This window comes from Eubalaena glacialis, chromosome 19 (assembly GCF_028564815.1).
Source record: "Eubalaena glacialis isolate mEubGla1 chromosome 19, mEubGla1.1.hap2.+ XY, whole genome shotgun sequence".
Classification (NCBI taxonomy): Eukaryota; Metazoa; Chordata; class Mammalia; order Artiodactyla; family Balaenidae; genus Eubalaena; species Eubalaena glacialis.
In genome coordinates this window covers 48,389,290-48,408,791 of record NC_083734.1, presented here as the reverse complement: position 1 = coordinate 48,408,791, position 19,502 = coordinate 48,389,290, and the positions used below count along the sequence as shown (strand labels likewise).

Below are 19,502 nucleotides of genomic sequence, written 5' to 3'. Positions count from 1 at the left end.
ATAATAAAGAGCAAAGAAGAAATTGATAAAATAGAAAACAGGAAAGCAATACAGAAAATGAATGAAAACTGAAACTGATTCTTTAAGATCAATAAAATTGATATATCTCAATCTAGAATGATCAAGACAAGGAGAAAGAATACTCAAATTACCCATATTAGAAATGAGGAGAGGTGACACCACTACAGATTCTATAGATTTAAAAAGGTTACTCAAGAAGAAAGAGTTAATTCGAATAGTCCTATATATACTAAAGAAATTTAATTTATATTTTAAAACTTTCCCACAATGAAAATTCCAGGCCCAGATGCCTCCCTGGGAAATTCTATCAAACATTTATGAATGAAATAATATCAATTCTATAAAAAATATTACAGGAAATTGAAGAGGGAGAAATATCTCTCAACTTTTAACTGATTCTATGAGACCAGGAGTACCTTGATACAAAAATCAGACAAAGACATCTTAAGACAGGAAAATTAAAGGCCAATATCGCACATGAACACAGATACAAAAATAATTAAAAGTGTCTTAGCAAATCAAATCTATTAACTGTACAAAAGCAGGCCACACAGGCCAGATTTGCTCACCCTGCTTTAGAGCACTACTGCTCAACCATAATGGTCCAAATCAAATAATAAAAATATTTGTACCACACTGGAGAAAACTGATATGGTTTACCACTGGAGGTGACTGACATGAACTTCAGCTACTCCAGACACTACCCCAAGGACTGAGAACTTATTCTAACATCTCCTTTCACACATTACTTGCTTTTATTTGAGTTTAGATCTTTTTTCACTTTATACTTTATGTATTTATCACCAATTCAACCCTAAGCCTTTCATCAATTACTTAAAACTTTTCTAAAGATAATTAAATGCATCAGATTTCTACCAATTTCATTTTCCTGAGAATGGCTCTTCTGGAAGCTTCTAACCGACTCCAATCTGGTCTGTTTGCCCTCCAACCCTGTCTTTTCATTGTATGCTGAAGATTTCTTTACCCTTCTCTTTTGTTAAATTTCCTATTTCCTGTAACTTTTCCCTTTTTTATTTGGCTGCCTTTCTCATTTTGATGGATCACATCCTCCAACAGATTTCTAAGAAAGGGTACAAGGTAGGCAAACAAACAAACAAACAAACCAAAAAAACAAAAACCTTACATGTCTTAAAACTTCTTAATTTAACTCTTATATCTGATTAATAGTTTCAATGCATATGAAATACAAAGGGGTTGAAATTATTTTCCCTCAGAATTTTGAAGGTGATGCTCCATTTCTCATTTAGTATCTAATGCTACCATTTAGAAGTCCAAAGCCAACTGATTCCTGTTACTTTGTTTGACACATTTTTTTCTCTCTCTGAAAGCATGGAAAGATCTTCTGTTTCACCCAGTGATTTGAAATTTCACCATGATGTGTCTTAGTTTGTGTTTATATTCATCCATTGTAATGAGTACTCAATAAGCCTTTTGAACCAGAACCTCATGTTCTTTGGTCCAAGAAAGTTTTCTTGAATCATTTTGTTGATGATTTCTTCCGCATTTTCTCTGTTTCTTCTGGGAACTACTGGTGTTTTTTGGGTTTTTTAAATTAATTTATTTATTTTTGGCTGTGTTGGGTCTTTGTTGCTGCGTGCGGGCTTTCTCTAGTTGTGGTGAGCGGGGACTACTCTTCATTGCAGTGCGTGGGCTTCTCATTGTGGTGGTTTCTCTTGTTGCGGAGCACGGGCTCTAGGCACGCAGGCTTCAGTAGTTGTGGCACACGGGCTCTAGAGTGCAGGCTCAGTAGTTGCGGTGCACGGGCTCAGTTGCCCCACAGCATGTGGGATCCTCCCAGACCAGGGCTCGAACCCGTGTCTCCTGCACTGGCAGGCAGATTCTTAACCACTGTGCCACCAGGGAAGTCCCAACTACTATTATTTGAATACTGAAATTCCTGGACTGCCCCTGTAAGTTTCTTAATACTCCTCACTTCTTTTCTGTAACCTTTGTTCTTTTACTTGACTTTTTCACAGATTTCTTCAACATTAATTTTCTAAGTACTTCTACAAAGCTTTTTTGATCTCTGCTATCAGAATTTTAATGTCTAAGAGCCTCTTTTAAAAATCAGAATTATTACTCTTTTACAGTAACTCCTTATTTCATGACCGTATTATTTTCTCTTATTTCCCTGAAGTTGTTTATAATGGTTGTTATTTTCCTCTGCAAAAGATCTGTTCTCAGTTGCTCTATCCTGTTTATTTTAATCTCTACCTTTCATACACTACAGGGTTTCCTCAAATATCTAGTAATCCTTGGTCAGCTGCTCATAGTTAGGAGAAAAGGACTAAAAGGTTGATTATTTTCAGTATGGGACTCCTGCCCTCCACTATGCCTGGTGTCTTCTGCTCTAGATAGAGTCTCTATTTTTGCCCTCTCCAAAGAATAAATTTCTGGGCTTTGCCAAAGTGAGGGGTAAAGAGCTGGGCACTTGTCCAGCTGACTGGTTAGCTAATTTTGAGAGGAGGTCCCAGGAACCAAGGGCTTCTTCAACTGACTTTCAACCAATCCTCCTTTCACTTCCACTTCCACTTCCACATGCTGCCATTCTTGAGTTTTTTTAGTCTTTTGGAGGGTAAATCAGATTATTTTCTTGATTTTCTCTGCTACTGAGTTTAGCATCCAGTCTTCAATTATTCATATACTCCCTAGTTTCTAAAATTGTGTTGATTTTGTCTCCTCTCTAATTTCCCTTTACTGATCTTTTAGGACTACTAAAAGATCTACTTTTTTTAGGAGAAAAAGTAGAAGTATGTGTTCATCCTATCTCTTTATTCCTGATAATATGGATTCTCATTCATTCCAACTCATTATAGATGGCTTTGTATTTTTATTTCTGTCTTTTGAATAAAAAGATAAAGTAAGTCCCGAACGAGTTCTGTTACGAGAGCGCGTTCGTAAGTCCAATTTGTTCGAAAGTCCAACACAACTAACACAGTTGGCTATATACTGCTGCTTTTATGCTTGCTTCCGGACATTCTGGGCTTGACATAAAGATACTGTACTACTGTACTCTATACAGTACTGTACAGTAAAGTACACAAAAGCACAACCACTTGTAGAGGATGCACGTACGTGATAATATACGTCAGACGTGAACTAACTTACGTGACTGGACATGCGAACACATGTTCGCATCTTTGAAAGTTTGCAACTTGAAGTATTCGTATGTAGGGGACTTACTGTATTACAAATAAAATCTCTAAGAAGGTGAGAAACATGCTTTTACTATCAGTTAACTCTCATAATGATACAGTTCCTGATGACTTCTAATTGAGATCAGTCCTGATTAGTTCTGAGATCAGGCAGCTGTGCTCAGATCATGAAAATCACTGATTTTGCTGTTAAGTTCAGCTTTTGTTACTAAAATTCAATTATACTCATTGATTTGAAAAATATTTCAACTGACATAATTCAGAGGGCACAAGGTAAATTAATCATCTCCCACATCTATATCTGTGACATTAAATAAAATTAAACTTTAATAAAAGTTAGTATAATTATTTTTCTATTAATTTGTACTAATTTCATTTTTAGGGTTATATGATGAGGGCACCCCAGGTGACTGTTCTCTTGCTCTCTCTACAACCCCTGTTCACCAGTCCCTTCTCCACCTACACCCTACTCACATGACTGACCTTCCCTCTTAATCACAGAGCCTAATCAGTAAATGCCTGGCCTAATCTTCAGATCAGAACATCTCCACCACGATAACTTATCAAAGGGGCAGTGAGGGGTGTGGTTTCCCTGGTAACCGATGAGCCAACCTGACATCAATTCCCCCTATAACTGGTAAACACTTCCACCCATCCCCTCTCCCAGGAGTGAAGACTGCTGCCATATCCTGCCCACTGTCTGCTGCACACAGGACCTTGCTTCAGACATGTAAGATTCTCCTATCCATTAAACCACTGATGTCTCTGTTGCTGACTCTGGGCTCTTTCTTCTGTCTTGAGGCTGGGCAAGTACAGGGCATGCAGGCCTGCGGGGTGTAGCCCAGCAAGGATTTTAAATACATAAGCTCATTTTCTTTCTTTCCCCCACCACCAAGGTTTATTGAGATATAACTGACATAAAACATTATATAAGTTTAAGGTGTACAATGTGTTGATTTGATATACTTATATATTACAATTCAGTTTTTCTCTTATTTTTTTTTATATCAAAATACATGTAAGGTGAAAAAGTGAAAACTTACACAAATTCCTGACATTTACAATACATGCATATTATTTAAAAATGATTAAAAGTACTAGTGTAAGTTAAAATTTCCAAATCAACCTGCATATATTATTCTTCTTTTTGTTCTGCAACAAACAATTGTATTAAAAATAGTACAACTCTAAAACTTGGGAAGAGCAAAGTTGGAGAAAAAGGGGAACAGGATTATAGAATAAATGAACCAGGAGCTTTTACAGGATTAAAACATCACACATTTGTATATCTAAGGATTTATTTTATTTGTAAATACTCTCAAAAAACTAAACTCAGTAATGACTGCTTGAAATTTTGCAATATTTTAATCAGTCTGGGTTCCTAACTCTCATTCTCTTAGAGATGACTTCAGTCATCCAACAGTATTCATTCAGTAACTACTACTGTATATACCGGGTACTTATTCTTGGCACTGGAAATACAGTAGTGAACAAAGAAAACCAAAAATCTCTGCAATCATGCAACATTCATTCTAGTTTTGGATAGAGAAAACAAAGATAAAGGTGATAAGTACTATAAAGAAAAATGTGGAGGTGCTAGTCCTGCAAATTTAAATGTTCCTTAGGGAAGGCCTATCTGAAAATCCACTGGTAGAGAATACTTTAACCTAGTTTTGAAGTTGTCACTTCAAAAAAACCAGTCAAAAGCCTATGGTAATAAATTTTAAACTGAAAAGGAAAATAAGTAAGAAGATCTTAATTTTAGATAACAATTATAAACAAAACCCATTTCTTCTGAGACAGCTAAGACAACAAATATTGCATTGATGGACTTTTAAAAGCCAGTGTGATGATACTTGCAACAAACGTTACTGCTAAAAATTTACTTTTGGTTATATTCCAAAAGTGATATCCAGACATATACCACAATGCTCCAAAATTACTTAAAACCTAATATCGTTAAAAAAGAGACCATTTTTCATTTTCTTTTATCCTGAATAGATGATTATCATATGGAACTAATTAGATTGTAACATCTGAACTCCTAAATGAGAAATGAGAATATCTAAACTTGACCCAGTGAAAACCCCAGTCCTCAGATTAAGTACTGGAAAGGAATAGCTGGTATCTATTCTTTCTAAATAATAAATTTGAGGAAAATTTACCTTGCCCAGAGCGGCTTTGGCGAGAGTCTACACTTGACTGTCTTCGATCTGGTCCTTCCTCGTTCCCTCCATCTGCATAAAATTAGAGCGATCATAAGCGAATAGATAATGAAATTGATGTAATATCATCCCTGGCAACATCTATATCTTAAAACTACTATACCTATCATTTGTTTTCATTTCTTCTAAGCTCAATCATTAAAATATTTGAGGATTTTTCATACACAAACCAAAGGTCCTTACCCTTATTTTTGTGGGGATGGTTTACACTCCTCTCTGAAAGTCTAAAGAAAGTGAAGGTGTTCTTTCCCTACCCCCATACATATACACTCTACTTTGCACATAATAAAGCAATGTTATCTACTCTGAAGTTCATTCACAGAATTTCAATTTAAAAGCCTTGATTTAAAGCAATGTCTAAATTAATTACATCTGCTTATTTAATCTAAAGTATGTCAAATAATCCTTAGGGCTATATACTTTACTCTAATAAAAGTTACATTTACATGTTTTATGAGAGATAATGGGAAAATTACATAATACATGAAGGAGCAATATAAATCAGAATCAGAAAAACTCAGAAATGAGGAGGCAGAAACCAAGAAATAATGAGAAAACAGACAAAAATCATTTCAGTAATGAAGACTAAACTATAAGAAATACAAGAGCAAACAAACACAAAAGATCTTAAAAGAAATAGAAGATGGAAGAAAATCTTTAACAAAATTTTTAAAAAGAAGAAATAGATTAAAAAGGATCTGCAAGAAGGGGATAAATACTGGAGATAGGCAAAGAAGATCCAGCATAAGGATAAACATAGGAGTCCCTGAAGAAGAAAACCAAAGTGAGAGAATAGAACAAATACTGAAAAACTTATAATTCAAGAAAGCTTTCCAGAGGAAAAAAAGTAGCTATGTGTGTGTAATATATATAGTTATATATGTGTATAAATACATTTATACATGCACACACATATATATACATCTATATTTGAAACTACATATTTCAAGAGCACCCTGTGTCCTACTTAATCAACTTAGATCAATGTACCAAGACATTTTCTACTAAAACTACTGGACTTTAAAGAAAAGGGGAAAAAAATCCTTTGGGCATTTAGGCAAATACATCACATGATTAATAAGGGAAAACAACAGAAGAAAATGGAATAATATATTTAAAACACACAAGGAAAGAAAATTTGAACCAAAGGCTTTACAACCAGTAAAACTTACCTTTAAGTATAAAGAGTAAAGAAAAACTATTACTAACATACAAGAACTCAAGGAATATTGTTCCCATGGGCCTCTTCCTAGCTCTACCAGAAAACTACCTTTAGGCAACCAAAGTGACTAGAGAGACATTAAATAAGGACTGGTGGTGAGCATTACATATACAACTGACTGTAGAATTAAGACTAAATGAGGTGTAGAGAACAAATGTATGGACACCAAGGAGGGAAAGCGGGGGCAGGGGGGATGAATTGGGAGATTGGGATTGACATATATACACTAATATGTATAAAATAGTTAACTAACAAGAATCTGTTGTATAAAAAAAATAAAAGTTCAAAAAAAAAAAGACTAAATAAGAGTTTTAAATGGAGAGATTATAATATGTAATGGCTATAAGATCTGACAATGAAGATACAGTACAGCCAAAACAAATGAAGAAAGAATAAACAAAAAGTAACTGATTTCAGAAATCAAAATTGGTAATTGTAATGTTGTGAGATCACTGTATTTAAAAAGCGGGATAAAGCAAATGAATAATTATGGGATACTCTAATGGTATCATCTCCTTGAGAACCAGAATTCTCAGTGTGGAAGAAAGAAACTATAGATATAAGAATACAGAAGAAGTTAAGTAAAAACTCTTTAGTATTGAATCTATATTGGAAACATCAGTACAGTCTTATAAGTCACATGTATGTCCTAGCTCTGTCCACTTAAAACACCTAACACCTTGACTAATCAAGTAGTACTAACCACTCCTAGGGCCCAGACTGTTACCCTGAAATGCCATTCTTCATTAAAAGAAATCAGAACTTCTTAAAGAACCAGCTGGTTTAGCAAAGGAAAAGTACTAGATGAACTTGGAACACCCTGACATATGCAACAGTAAAGAAGCTATTAAAGACAATGTAAAATTGAGGTCATGTCAAAAAAAACTCAGTGAAGAAGCTCATCAACATGCAAGAACTCAGGGAATACTGTCCCATGGATCTCTTCCTAGCTCTACCAGAGAACTAACTAACTAAATGTACAATTGACTATAGATCATAATGATTTAAAAAAAACAAACAAACAAACAACAAACAAACCACAGCACTACCACACTAACTGGTCACCTTCTGAGGTTGAGAGGGGCCCAGTTCATTATCTTGAAAACTGTGGAAATGAAAGAATTAGCAATTCATCCTACATTTCCTATATAAACTATACTAGTAGCCAAAAAGTATATAAGAGAGCTCTCTCTATAAAATTATTCCAAATAAATGGGAAACAAAAGATAAAATATCACCATTTCACAAATTGCAATTAATTAATATCTCTGCAGCCATCGAACATCAATGGCTAGTAACATCAAAAAAGAGAAAAAAACTGGACATTATATGCCTTCTAATGATAGGAACACAACTACAGTTTTGCCAAAGCAATCAAACCTGAGTCTAGTCAAACCTCTGAAACTAGCTGTCAGTTTCCAGGAAAAACAAAGAACAGAAGAAAATGTTGAATTGTTCCTGAGTGTATAATCAACAAAATACTGATTGTGGGAAATTCTACATGTCAAACAATCCAGGTCTCTCAACAGGTAAAGAAAAAAAATAAAGTATTATGAGGTCCTAAATTATTGTGAAACAAAAATTCATTTTATGAAAAGATAAAACTATACAAGAAATCTGTGGCATCTTGTATCAGGGATCGGGATGTGTAAATACGGTCCTAGTCAATTTCCCTTCCTACTGATCATCTAATTTTTTAAAGCAAATTTCTTTCTTCTCTTTTACTTGGGAATAAATTACAATGAGCAACACTTGTATTCAGGCCTGTCTTAAATTTTCATTTTCCACATGGATAAAATTACATACATGCATCACATTCTCTGTTTTAACATCAAAACATGCCCCTGAAGTACGTAAGAAGTAATATGAATAAAATACAGACATTTCCCCTCACCAGGATGTCTTTCTAAATAATAAAAGGAGAAAAAGAAATAAAAAAACAAGGCTTCAAACAGCATTAAATTTGCACGATCTGCAGTATGTCAGCGTATCAATAAAACAACCTACAGGACAACTACAGACAAGAAATGGTTTAAGACAGTTTTGAGTCAGCCAGCCAATGGCAAGACAAAAAGTCACCAATTTTGATACCATCATAATCTAAAATGTTTTAATTGCCTGAATTTAAAAAATTAAATCAGAAATACATTGCAGTAAATTTGAGCAAATCACTCCTCTACGACTGAAATCTTAACCATGTCTTACTCCAGTGGAGGTTAGTCATAAGAGTTGAGATTAACTCTCAGGTAAAAGTAAACAGCTAAAGATTTTTTAAAAATAATAAACTCACCATTGACCCAAGATGGTACAGAAAAAAAGTTCAAGCTCTTTAAAAGTGTCTTGTGGTATGCTATGCAATCAATGACTCCATTATCCAAAACAGCAAGACTGCAATGATGTACAGTACTTTACACATTTTTGCTTTCCTTAAAACACAATTCCTTCAGTACAGATAAGACCTCCCACACATAATACATACAACTACATTTATGGACAAAACAGAAGACCTTCAGTCATCAAGCAAGTCAAGTTACTTGCATAAGACTCATTACCTCACCCTGAAGCGCAGAAGGGAGAACAGGGCTGTGTCTGTGAAGTTAGAATTTACTCATCAAGCTTGAGTTAAAGACTTTCTTCAAATATACTTATTGAGCTTTACAAAGGAAATCCCACTGATGTAACAGGTACAAAATTTAAAAAGAAAAGACCTGACTGTCCAATTTAAGTGCTAGCTTTTAAAATTAGAGCTTAGGTTTCCTAGATTTGTTCTCATCAGAGAACATTTGTTTTTTATCAGCATACTAAATTAAATCCAGCAAATAATATAAAACAATACACCTTTAGTAGACTTCCTCGTCCCATTATTTAAAAGGGAAAAATGTCATAGGAATATTTACTTCATAGTGTGAACAGCTTTCAACTCAGGTTATAAATACACTAAAATAGTCTAAGTAAAAAAAATACCAACCACATAGGGATATTCCATATTTAGTGTTTTCCTATGAAGAAATTTAAGTTAGAGAAAGGCTTATAAGAAAGTGCCCAATTCCAAGACAAATGTTTTCTTTCCTGCAAGTAGAAGATACTTCAAATGATTATTCTTCTCAGTCCAGGATCAAAATATTACAGTTGAAAAATAAACAACTTAAGTGACCTTGAATTTGGTAGCCCCAGCCCATCTTTAGTATTCGCAGTTAAATAATGTGCCAGAATAAATATTAGATTTTATGAATTAAGATTTTGAAGTTGACTGTCTTCAATCCTCCTTTAGAAGTATAAATATATGACCTTAATAGAAGGGGTGGGAACTATTAAAACTATATACATATAATCTATTATACATATAGATTAAAGTTTTACTATTCAGGTATGAATTCTGGTCTCTTTTACTATTCAGGTATGAATCTGCAAGAACTGTATACACTTACTGCCAACAAGGGGAGACATGAATTGGAGGACATATATAGAATGTAATGAAAATGCAAAAGTAGGGACCAGGAACATAAGCTAGATTTATTTATCAGCCAAGGTCCACTTATGAAGAGGTACATACAGAAGATGTTCCTTGGCTACATAAGCACGATGATAACCAGAAAAGATGAAAAGCAGCTCATCTGTTTGGTGTAGAAAAGAGAAAAGAACTACAATTTGTTCAGTATCTATTCTCTGCTGGCTATGGGGTCAGTAAGGTCTTTACAACATTATCTCATTTAATACTACTAATAATTCAATGAAACAAGTACTATGTCCATTTTTTAAAATAAATTTATTTATTTTGTTTATTTATTTTTGGCTGTGTTGGGTCTTCGTTGCTGCGCGCAGGCTTTCTCTAGTTGCGGCGAGCGGGGGCTACTCTTCGTTGCGGTGTGTGGGCTTCTCATTGTGGTGGCTTCTCTCATTGCGGAGCACGGGCTCTAGGCACGCGGGCTCAGTAGTTGTGGCTCACAGGCTCTAGAGCACAGGCTCATTAGTTGTGGCGCACGGGCTTAGTTGCTCCACGGCATGTGGGATCTTCCCAGACCAGGGATTGAACCCGTGTTCCCTGCCTTGGCAGGCGGATTCTCAACCACTGAGCCACCAGGGAAGCCCTATGCCCATTTTAAATGTAAGACATATTCAGAGAAGAAAAGTGACTTTCCCAAAATCACATTGCTAGTAAGTAGCAGTCCTAAAATTTAAAGTGTCTGGTTTCAAAAATCTGTCTTCATTTCCAGACCCTCCACTGTCTTTTACTATAACAAACAAATCATTAAGATGGTGGTGGTAGTGGTTTGGAACTGAAGTGAACAGAAGAGGACAGAAGTAGAGGCCAATTAAGAGGCTACTGAAAAAACCGGAAAAGGATAAACACCTGGACTAAGTGAGTAGTAGAGGTGGTGAGAAGAGGTCAGATTCTGGATATATTCTGAAGGAACAGTGGAGAGAATCTGCTGTCAGAAGAGAAAGATACAGAAAGAAGTCAGGGGTAATTCTGCTATTTGGGGCCCAAACAATGGATCTGCAATTTACTGAGATAGGAAAGACTGTGAGAGAATAGGTTTGGGGATGAGAAGAGTATATGGAGCTCAGTTTTGGACATACTAAGTTTGAGATGCCTATTAGACAAATAAGCAGAGATGGACATACATATGCCATCATTACATAAATCACATTTAAAGTGTATGACATTCCCACAAACTGGAGAGGGACAAAATGGTTCTAGTGACAAAATTATCTCTATCAGAGAGAAAAACTCTTCAGTGGGATTTTTTCACAGCCTCCCATTCACTGCTCTGAGGAGTTGCCTTGCAAATGTCCCTTATTACTCTGCTCAGTCACACCCTAGGACAGCTCTAGCCCTCATTACTCATTTGTAATAATAATAATACCTTGCATTTAATGTGCTGCTTATCATATATATGATATGTCATATAACATTTATGATATATTTATTTACATTTAATTATAATTTAATAATTTGATGTATGTATTTTATAATGTACTGCTTTATCAGATATGTATTTATATAGTACATTAAATTCACGATAATTTGATACCTATCTGTGAAGTAAAGAATTAACCCAGTAGCCTTGAGTTACTCAAATCTTGTATATTCTCAGAAGGGCCTACCTGTATGACTAGCCTTGGCTGGCTCCTAGGAACTGAGGTCGTAGAATGTTCCCTATGCTACTAACTGATTAGGGCACTGTACATGCTTGAGGTCTTGAACCACATTATACCAGCTTGTGTGGACAGTGTGTGTAAAAAATGTGATTTATGGTGAACACCTGCTTTCCTTCTGGGGGGGTCTGAGGTTTCAGTAACTGCAATCAGCACTGCAGTTACCCCAATAAAAACCCTGGACTTTTAGGCTCAAGCAAACTTCCCCGGCAGAAAACATTTTGCATGTGTTTCTCCAGTTCATTGCTGGGGGATTTAGTATGTCCTGTGTGACTCCACTGGGAGAGGACTCTTGGAAGCTTATATCTGGTATCCTCCAGCTTCTGCCTGATGTACCTTTTTCCTTTATTGATCCTGCTTTTTATCCCTTTGCTGTAATAAACTATAGCCTGACTATTAAATAAATAAATAAATAAATAAATAAATAAAGTGTATGACATTCCCAAGGAAGGGAGTATAGATAGGAGAGAGACAGAGAGAGAGAAAAGAGGTCAGAGGTCTAAGCCTTGGGGCTGAATTCAACATGTAGAGGCTGCAGGTATGAGGAGAGACCAGCAGACAATAAGAAGCAGCGGCCAGAGAACAGGAACAAAACTAGAAGAGTACAGAAGTCAAGTAAAGAGTTTCATGGAAGGGAAAAGATCAGATGTTGACAGGTCAAGTAATATGAAGAGTGAGAATTGATCACTGAATATGTCAATGTAGATGATTTAGTATGGTCCCTGTGGAGTGGTAGGGGTAAAACCTGATGGGATTAAGTTCAAGAGAGATTAGAAAGAGCTTCTGAAAAAGGTCTTGTCTCTCCCTAGACATGGAAGATAACCCATGGAGACCCTGGATATTCTGACTGCCATCTTGTAAACACAAGGGGAATAAACTATGGGATAAAGCTAACACTATGAAAGTTACGGTAGAGAGACAGAAGACACTAAGATCCTTGTTGACACTGAATTACTGAAGAAAAGTACCCTATCTCTGGACTACAGTTATATAATCCAATAAATCCCCTTCATCATATAAACCAGAGGTCAGTAAACTAGTCCATAAGCCAAATCTACCCTGCCACCTTTTTTTGGACAGCCAGTGAGCTAAGAATGGTTTTTACATTTTTAAATAACTGAAAAACAGTTAAAAAAATAATATTCTGTGACAAATAAAAATGGTATAAAATTGAAATTTTAGTGCCCATAAATAAAGTTTTATTAGAACACAGTCATGATCACTCATCTACATACTTCTGTGAAATTGATACAGTAATACCCTATTGAGTTGTGGTGAGAAACAAATGTAGTAATATAAAACACAGCATGCCATCTGGCACTAAGTAAACACTTATTAAATGATAACTGTACTCTTTTATCTATTATCATCATGATCAACAACATCCTTTCACCAAAAGATGGCTTAAATGTCATTTCCAATCTTCTCTGTAAAAACTTTCTGGAGGCCTATCAGAAAGAATTAAACGTTCCCTCTTCTGTGCTTCCAAAGCACATTATACATATCTGTTTTATAGCACTGCCACACTGTATAACAATTATTTATATGACTATCTCTGGACTGTAAAATGTTCAAAATGTGCCTTTGAAAGCCTTTTTCATATTGGTATTTTCAGTGCCAACTTGGGAGTTAAAAGGTATTCCTTGAAAAGAAAAAACAACAGTTGAATTAATTTTGTCAAGGGCCAGCTCTAAAATTAATGTATTCATCAAATTAAGTTCAAGGAAAAAACCAAAAAGTGGTATTGATATGGTTTGAGATATAGTTTTAGGAGTTCAGTGTTTCTCTTTTCTTATCCAAACTATTTCTATGAAAAGAAAAGATGAGCGGCATCATTCAAAAGCACTATGACCTTATCCTCCACATCTATCTCCATGATCTTTATTTATCAATAAAAATTTTCATAGGGACGCCCAGACCCACCTAAAAGTTTATTTAGTTCTTAAGAAAACATATACAGTGTTTCTTTAAAGAGAAAAGGAAGCATTCTACACCAAATAAAATATACTGATTAACATGCCATAAGTACTACAGCTAACACTTTTCAAAAGTATACTATAAAATATTTTCAAAGTTTGCCAGAATATAAAACTGCCAAGTTCACAGGTTTTCATAGACCTAGCTTGTATACTCTAAATTTAAAAAATAACTTCTCTATGATGAGTTATTAATTTATATTTGCCTAAGGCATCCAAAATGTCCTAGAAAGTCTGATCTGTAGCTCAAGAAAAGTTCTGCTAAACACAGAATGTTTTGATTCTCATGATGTAGCTAATGCATCAATGATGACGACTAATAACAGGGAAACAAGGTAGACTTGCTAATTGTAAATGGAGCAATCATCAGTAATAATGTCAGTAGTTTAAAAGTTGATTACTGTGCTTTCAAGGTGCACAATGAATATACAAAATATCAAGCCTCACACTGAGTTAAGTTAATAGAGTAACTCTGTTAAAAATAAAGGTGTCTACAATTATATATTTTTTGCTTTTTTTAAAAGTAAACTTTTTATCTTAGAATAGTTTTAGATTTACAGAAAAGTTGCTAAGACAGTACAGGGAGATCTTATAAACCCTAAACCTGGCTTCCCATCTTAGATTAGTCTAGTCATTTGTCCAAACTAATCAATCAATATTGACATTATTATTAACTAAAGTCCATACTTATTTAGATTTCCTCAGTTTTTATCTAATGTTTTTTCCATTCCATGATACCATATTACATTTAGTCATCCTGTCTCCTAAGTCTCCTCAGACTGTAACAGTTTATCAGACTTTCCTTGTTTTGGGTGACCTTGACAGTTTTGAGGAGTACTGGTCAGGAATTTTGTAGAATGTCCCTCAGCTGGGTTTGTTTAATGTTTTTCTCATGATTAGATTGGGATTAGACTGAGATTATAGGTTTCGGGGAGGAAGACAGGCAAATTGCCATCCTCACCATATCATTTCAAGAATACATACTATTAATAGCATGAAACTAGTTAAATAAATATCCTACATAACTGAAAAGGAAAAAGTGAAGCTCAAGCTTCTTAGACTGTGCCAACATTAGTGAAAAAAGTCATTACCTACTTGATCTTTACTATGTGTCAGGCACTATGATAAATGTTTTACGAATTTATGTAGTTCAATTCTCAGTAAAACCTTATGAGACGGGACTTCCCTGGTGGTGCAGTGGTTAAGAATCCGCCTGCCAATGCAGGGGACAGGGGTTCGAGCCCTGGTCTGCGAAGATCCCACATGCTGTGGAGCAACTAAGCCCATGTGCTACAACTACTGAGCCTGCGCTCTAGAGCCCGCGAGCCACAACTACTGAAGCCCATGCACCTAGAGCCCGTGCTCCGCAACAAGAGAAGCCACCACAACGTGAAGCCCACTCACCGCAACAAAGAGTAGACCCCATTCGCCGCAACTAGAGAAAGCCCGCGTGCAGCAACGAAGACCCAGTGCAGCCAAAAATTAAAAGAAAAACAAAAAACAAAAAAAACCTTATGAGATAAATATTAGTTTTCTTTTTACTAGATCAGGAAACAGGAGTCGAGACTTTAAGCAAAAATGGTCACAACTGTAGAGTTAGTAAGTGCAGGACCCAGGATCTGAAATGGCCTGATTCTAAGGCCTGTTCTCTTCTCCACCATTCTAGGTCACCTCCTTGCAAAAGGGAATATAGTTTATTCACATCTATATACAAACATACCATGACATGTTAAGGAGCTCTAACAATATGGTTGTAGGATATAAAAAAAAAGATGAAAAAATTCCAAGGTGAATTTGAAATAATCTCTGATTTCAAACTTCTTCCCCTCAAACTGGGTACTCAGTATAGCTCACTTAAATTCTTGAGCTTGATCTAACAGTTTTCTCCACATGGAGTTTCCTAGTAAGATAGATATCTCTACACATAAGTACTTCTTGGACTCACAGAATGACAGAGCCAGAAGGAATCTGGGGTTTCTTTGTTTTTGTCAATTTATTATTTTTTTAACATTCTGTGAAGTTGAAGCTTTAAAAAAAAGTCCAGCACAGCAATTTATAATAGTTAAAAATATAACTGAATGTCAACAATAACTGTATATATACACACACATACTTACTTAATTTATATTTAGTGTTCTTATCTGTTGAAACTGGATGCTGAAGAGCATACATATAGGTCTCAATCTTGGCTGCACATTAGAATGATCTAGGAATCCAGGGATTGTGAAAAATCCTCAATGCTGAAGTTACTCCCCCAAATCAATTAAACAAGAATCACTGAGAGTGAGACCCAGGCATGAATATTTCTTTAGAGCTCCCTGGATGATTACAAATTGCAGCCAAAGTTGGGAAACGTTAGTAGAGATTAAGTGGTGCTGTGGTACAGTGATGAACTGAACCCATCTGAAATTTTCCAGTGCTAACAGACAGATGCTGTAGGTCAAAGACACTAACTGCAGAGAAGGATATGATCTCTCAATTGAGGACAAAGATTATATTCACAGGTTCACTCTCTGATCTCTTGTTTATTTTTTATTATAATTTATTTTGGTGACTTGCGCAGGGGGTTGTAGATTAAACTGGGGTAGTAAAGTGGAGAAGAGTTAACCTACAGTTAACTAGTCTGAATGTACATCTCTGTACTGGGCTTGATAAGTTACACTACTGAGATGATGATTTCATCTAAATGTAAAGTTTCCTAAGATTCTAAAAACTAGAATAAGCCTCTGCTTCTTCCTATTAACCTGGGTCTCAGGGAAGCCACAGCTTCTAAAGTATGAGAAGGGATGTTCAGAAACAGTACCATATTTTATTTGCAAAGACAGACAGGAGTAAAAGAACATAGTGCATTTAGGGAAATTCAAAGAGTTTGGTATGGCTAGAGAACAGAAAAGTATGGGGAAGAGGAAGAATATAAAAGTAGAAAAGTTGGCAGAGGCGAAATCACAAATGGCATAATCACGATGATCAGTTTGACCTTTATCCTGTTAAGTGTGGGGAAGAAAATGAAGGACGTTAAGCAGGGGAGGAGCATGATCTGACTAGTGTTCTGAGAAGATAAACTCGGCATGTGTCTATAAGTTGGCTGTATGCGGTCATAGGCTAAAGGCAAAGCGATCGCTGCAGTAAGTCCACAGGAAAGGAAAGCCTGAGCAAATGCATTAACATTAAGAATAAAGAGGAAAAGGTAGGTTCATGGACTATTTGGGACTTAGAAGTACAAAGACTTTGTAGCCGGTTAAAAGAGTTGTTTCTAATCACTATCATCAATCTTCTTACCCTTTTCTTCCTTGAATCCACTCCCATCAGGCATTTGCCCACACCACTCCAGAAAATTCACACTTACCAGGATCGCTTATAAAGTCCATTGCTAAATCCAATGGTCATTTCTCAGTTTTCTTATTTTTTGACTTATCAACAACATTTGATGCAGCTAATCATTCTTTTTTCCCTGAAGCTTTGTCTTCACTTAACTTCCAAGACACCACACTTTCCTACCTCTGTGGCTCCTCCTTCTCAGTCTCCCTGACTTGTTCTTTTTCATCTCCCCCATCTCTAAATGTTGTACTGCCCCAGGGCTCATTTTTCTAATCTGTACTCTTTGCTGTGTACATTCCCTTGGTTATCTCAAACAGATCCAGGGTTTTATGTTTCATCTATATGCTGATGATTTCCAAATTTATATCTCTATCTGGACCTCATCCATGAACTAACTCCATATTTATGGAGTTACCTACCCTACATCTCTACTTTGAATATCAAATAAACATCTCAACATTTAATGTCTTAATATTCCTCCATAAACCTGCTCCTCACAATCTTCTTCATCTCTGTAAACAGCAACTCCACTCTTTTAGTTGCTCAAGTCAAAAACCTTGGAGTCATCCTTAACCCGTCTTTTCCTCTCACACTGCACAGACAAACCAACAGTAAATCCTGTCAGCCATACATTCATAACATATCAAAACTATCTCTCACCCTTTGCTACTGGTCCAAGCCACCTTCATCTACAACCTGGTTTCTCAGCTTCTGCCCCAGCCTGGCTTCAATCTAGTCTCAACAGAGCAAGCAGAATGGTTCTGTGAAAACACAAATCAGACCATGACATTCCTCTCCTGAAAACCCTTCAAAGATTTCCCACCTTAATAAGAGTCAAAGTCAAAGTCCTTAGGTCAAGGCGTTATATGATCTGCCCCCCATCCCCTCTCTGACTTCACCTCCTACTACTCTTGCCTCTCTGGCTTCTCTTGCTTCTGGAAGCATACTGGTTCCCCTCACCGTGCTTTAAACACTCCAAGAATATACCCATATCAAGACCACTGCCTGGAATACTTTTCTCTCAGATATCAGTATGGCTTGTTGCTTCATCTCCTTCAGGGAGATACCTAAATGTCCCCTCAGTGATGCCTTCCCTCACCACCCCTATCTAAAACTGTACCCCCCCACACACACCATATTTACACAGATAGACTTTTTTCTCCCTTCCCTGCTTAATTTTTCTTAGTAGTTATCACTAACGTATTCTACATTTTGCTTATTTATCTTAATTTTGGCATGTTCTCCACTAGAATTTAAGTTCCGTGAGGGTAAATAATTTTGTATTCACTGTTCTATCCCCCATGCCTAGAACAGTATCTGACACATAATAGGTGCTCAAAAAATAGCTCTTGAATTAATTAATTTGCATGAGTGAAATAAATAAAAGGAAGAAATTCTAAGGATGCCTTAGAATTATTGATTTGGGAATTCCACTGCACTGATTATAATGTCATTAACCAAGACAGAGAATAGAAGATGGGAGATTGGGAAGGAGAAAATAAAAGCCACTGTAACCAAGGAGTCAATTTAAAATCTGATTTGATCTTCACCTCTATTTAGAGCCTCATCAATTTCTAGATCTAGAACTAGGTGGAGGAAAACATGAACAGCCAGAAATGAAATTATTTAATCCCCTGAAAACCAAATTAGTCACTCTCAAATAAGAGTTTTGTACTGATTCTCAATTCTCAACCCAAATATTTATGCTCTACTTTAAAATCCATTATTCTATTTAGGGAGCTCCTCATTCATCTATCTGTGTGAAAACTGGAAAGCTCCATCTACATAACAACTGTTTTTTGCAATGTGTATTTGAATGTCTTAAATATACTTCAAACTCGAAATATCCAAACATGAAATTATGACCTTCCCCTCACCCTTCAGACCTGATACTCTCTATCAGAGTTCCCCATCTCAATGAATTCATTACCAAATACTGTTGATTTTCCTTCTTAAATGTCTCTTGAATCCATCCTCCCGTCTCCATATCCAACCTGCATCCATTCCTATATTGATTCTCTTCCAAATGTTTATCCACGAAGCATCTGAGTAATCATTTAGAAACGCAAATCTAGTAGTTACCCCATTTAATGTTTAAAATGTTTAAACAATCTCCCATCAGAATAGATAAAAATTCTTAACATGATCTATAAGGTTCTACTTTTCCAGCTTCATTTCTAATTAGTTCTCCCTTTGTTTTCCTAATACTGGCTTTCTTTCATTTTCTGATCTCTACTCTCAGGATATCTAGAGCAGAAACCTAAGAAACAACTACTATATACTTGTGGAGCCAGGATAAAATGGTTTTCATCCAAAATTCCTGCCTTCATATATGAGGATAATTTTCAAATGCAGTAGTAATAGAGAATTTTATGTCATATAGTTCACAATAAAATAAACCTTT

The 19,502-nt window shown here is 35.8% G+C and overlaps 1 protein-coding gene across 6 annotated transcripts in view; it reads right to left on the bottom strand.

The window, feature by feature from the left end:
• TANC2 (tetratricopeptide repeat, ankyrin repeat and coiled-coil containing 2) overlaps positions 1-19,502 on the bottom strand; it is a 351,153-nt gene that overhangs the window by 252,912 nt on the left and 78,739 nt on the right. For 5 of the 6 annotated variants that reach the window (XM_061174771.1, XM_061174772.1, XM_061174774.1 and 2 more), the window contains exon 3: positions 5,363-5,434. The exons of the other annotated variant lie outside the window; for it this stretch is intronic. In XM_061174771.1, the coding sequence (XP_061030754.1) occupies positions 5,363-5,434 (72 nt within the window). The remainder of the gene's footprint in view (positions 1-5,362; positions 5,435-19,502) is intronic. 6 annotated transcript variants of the gene reach the window in all.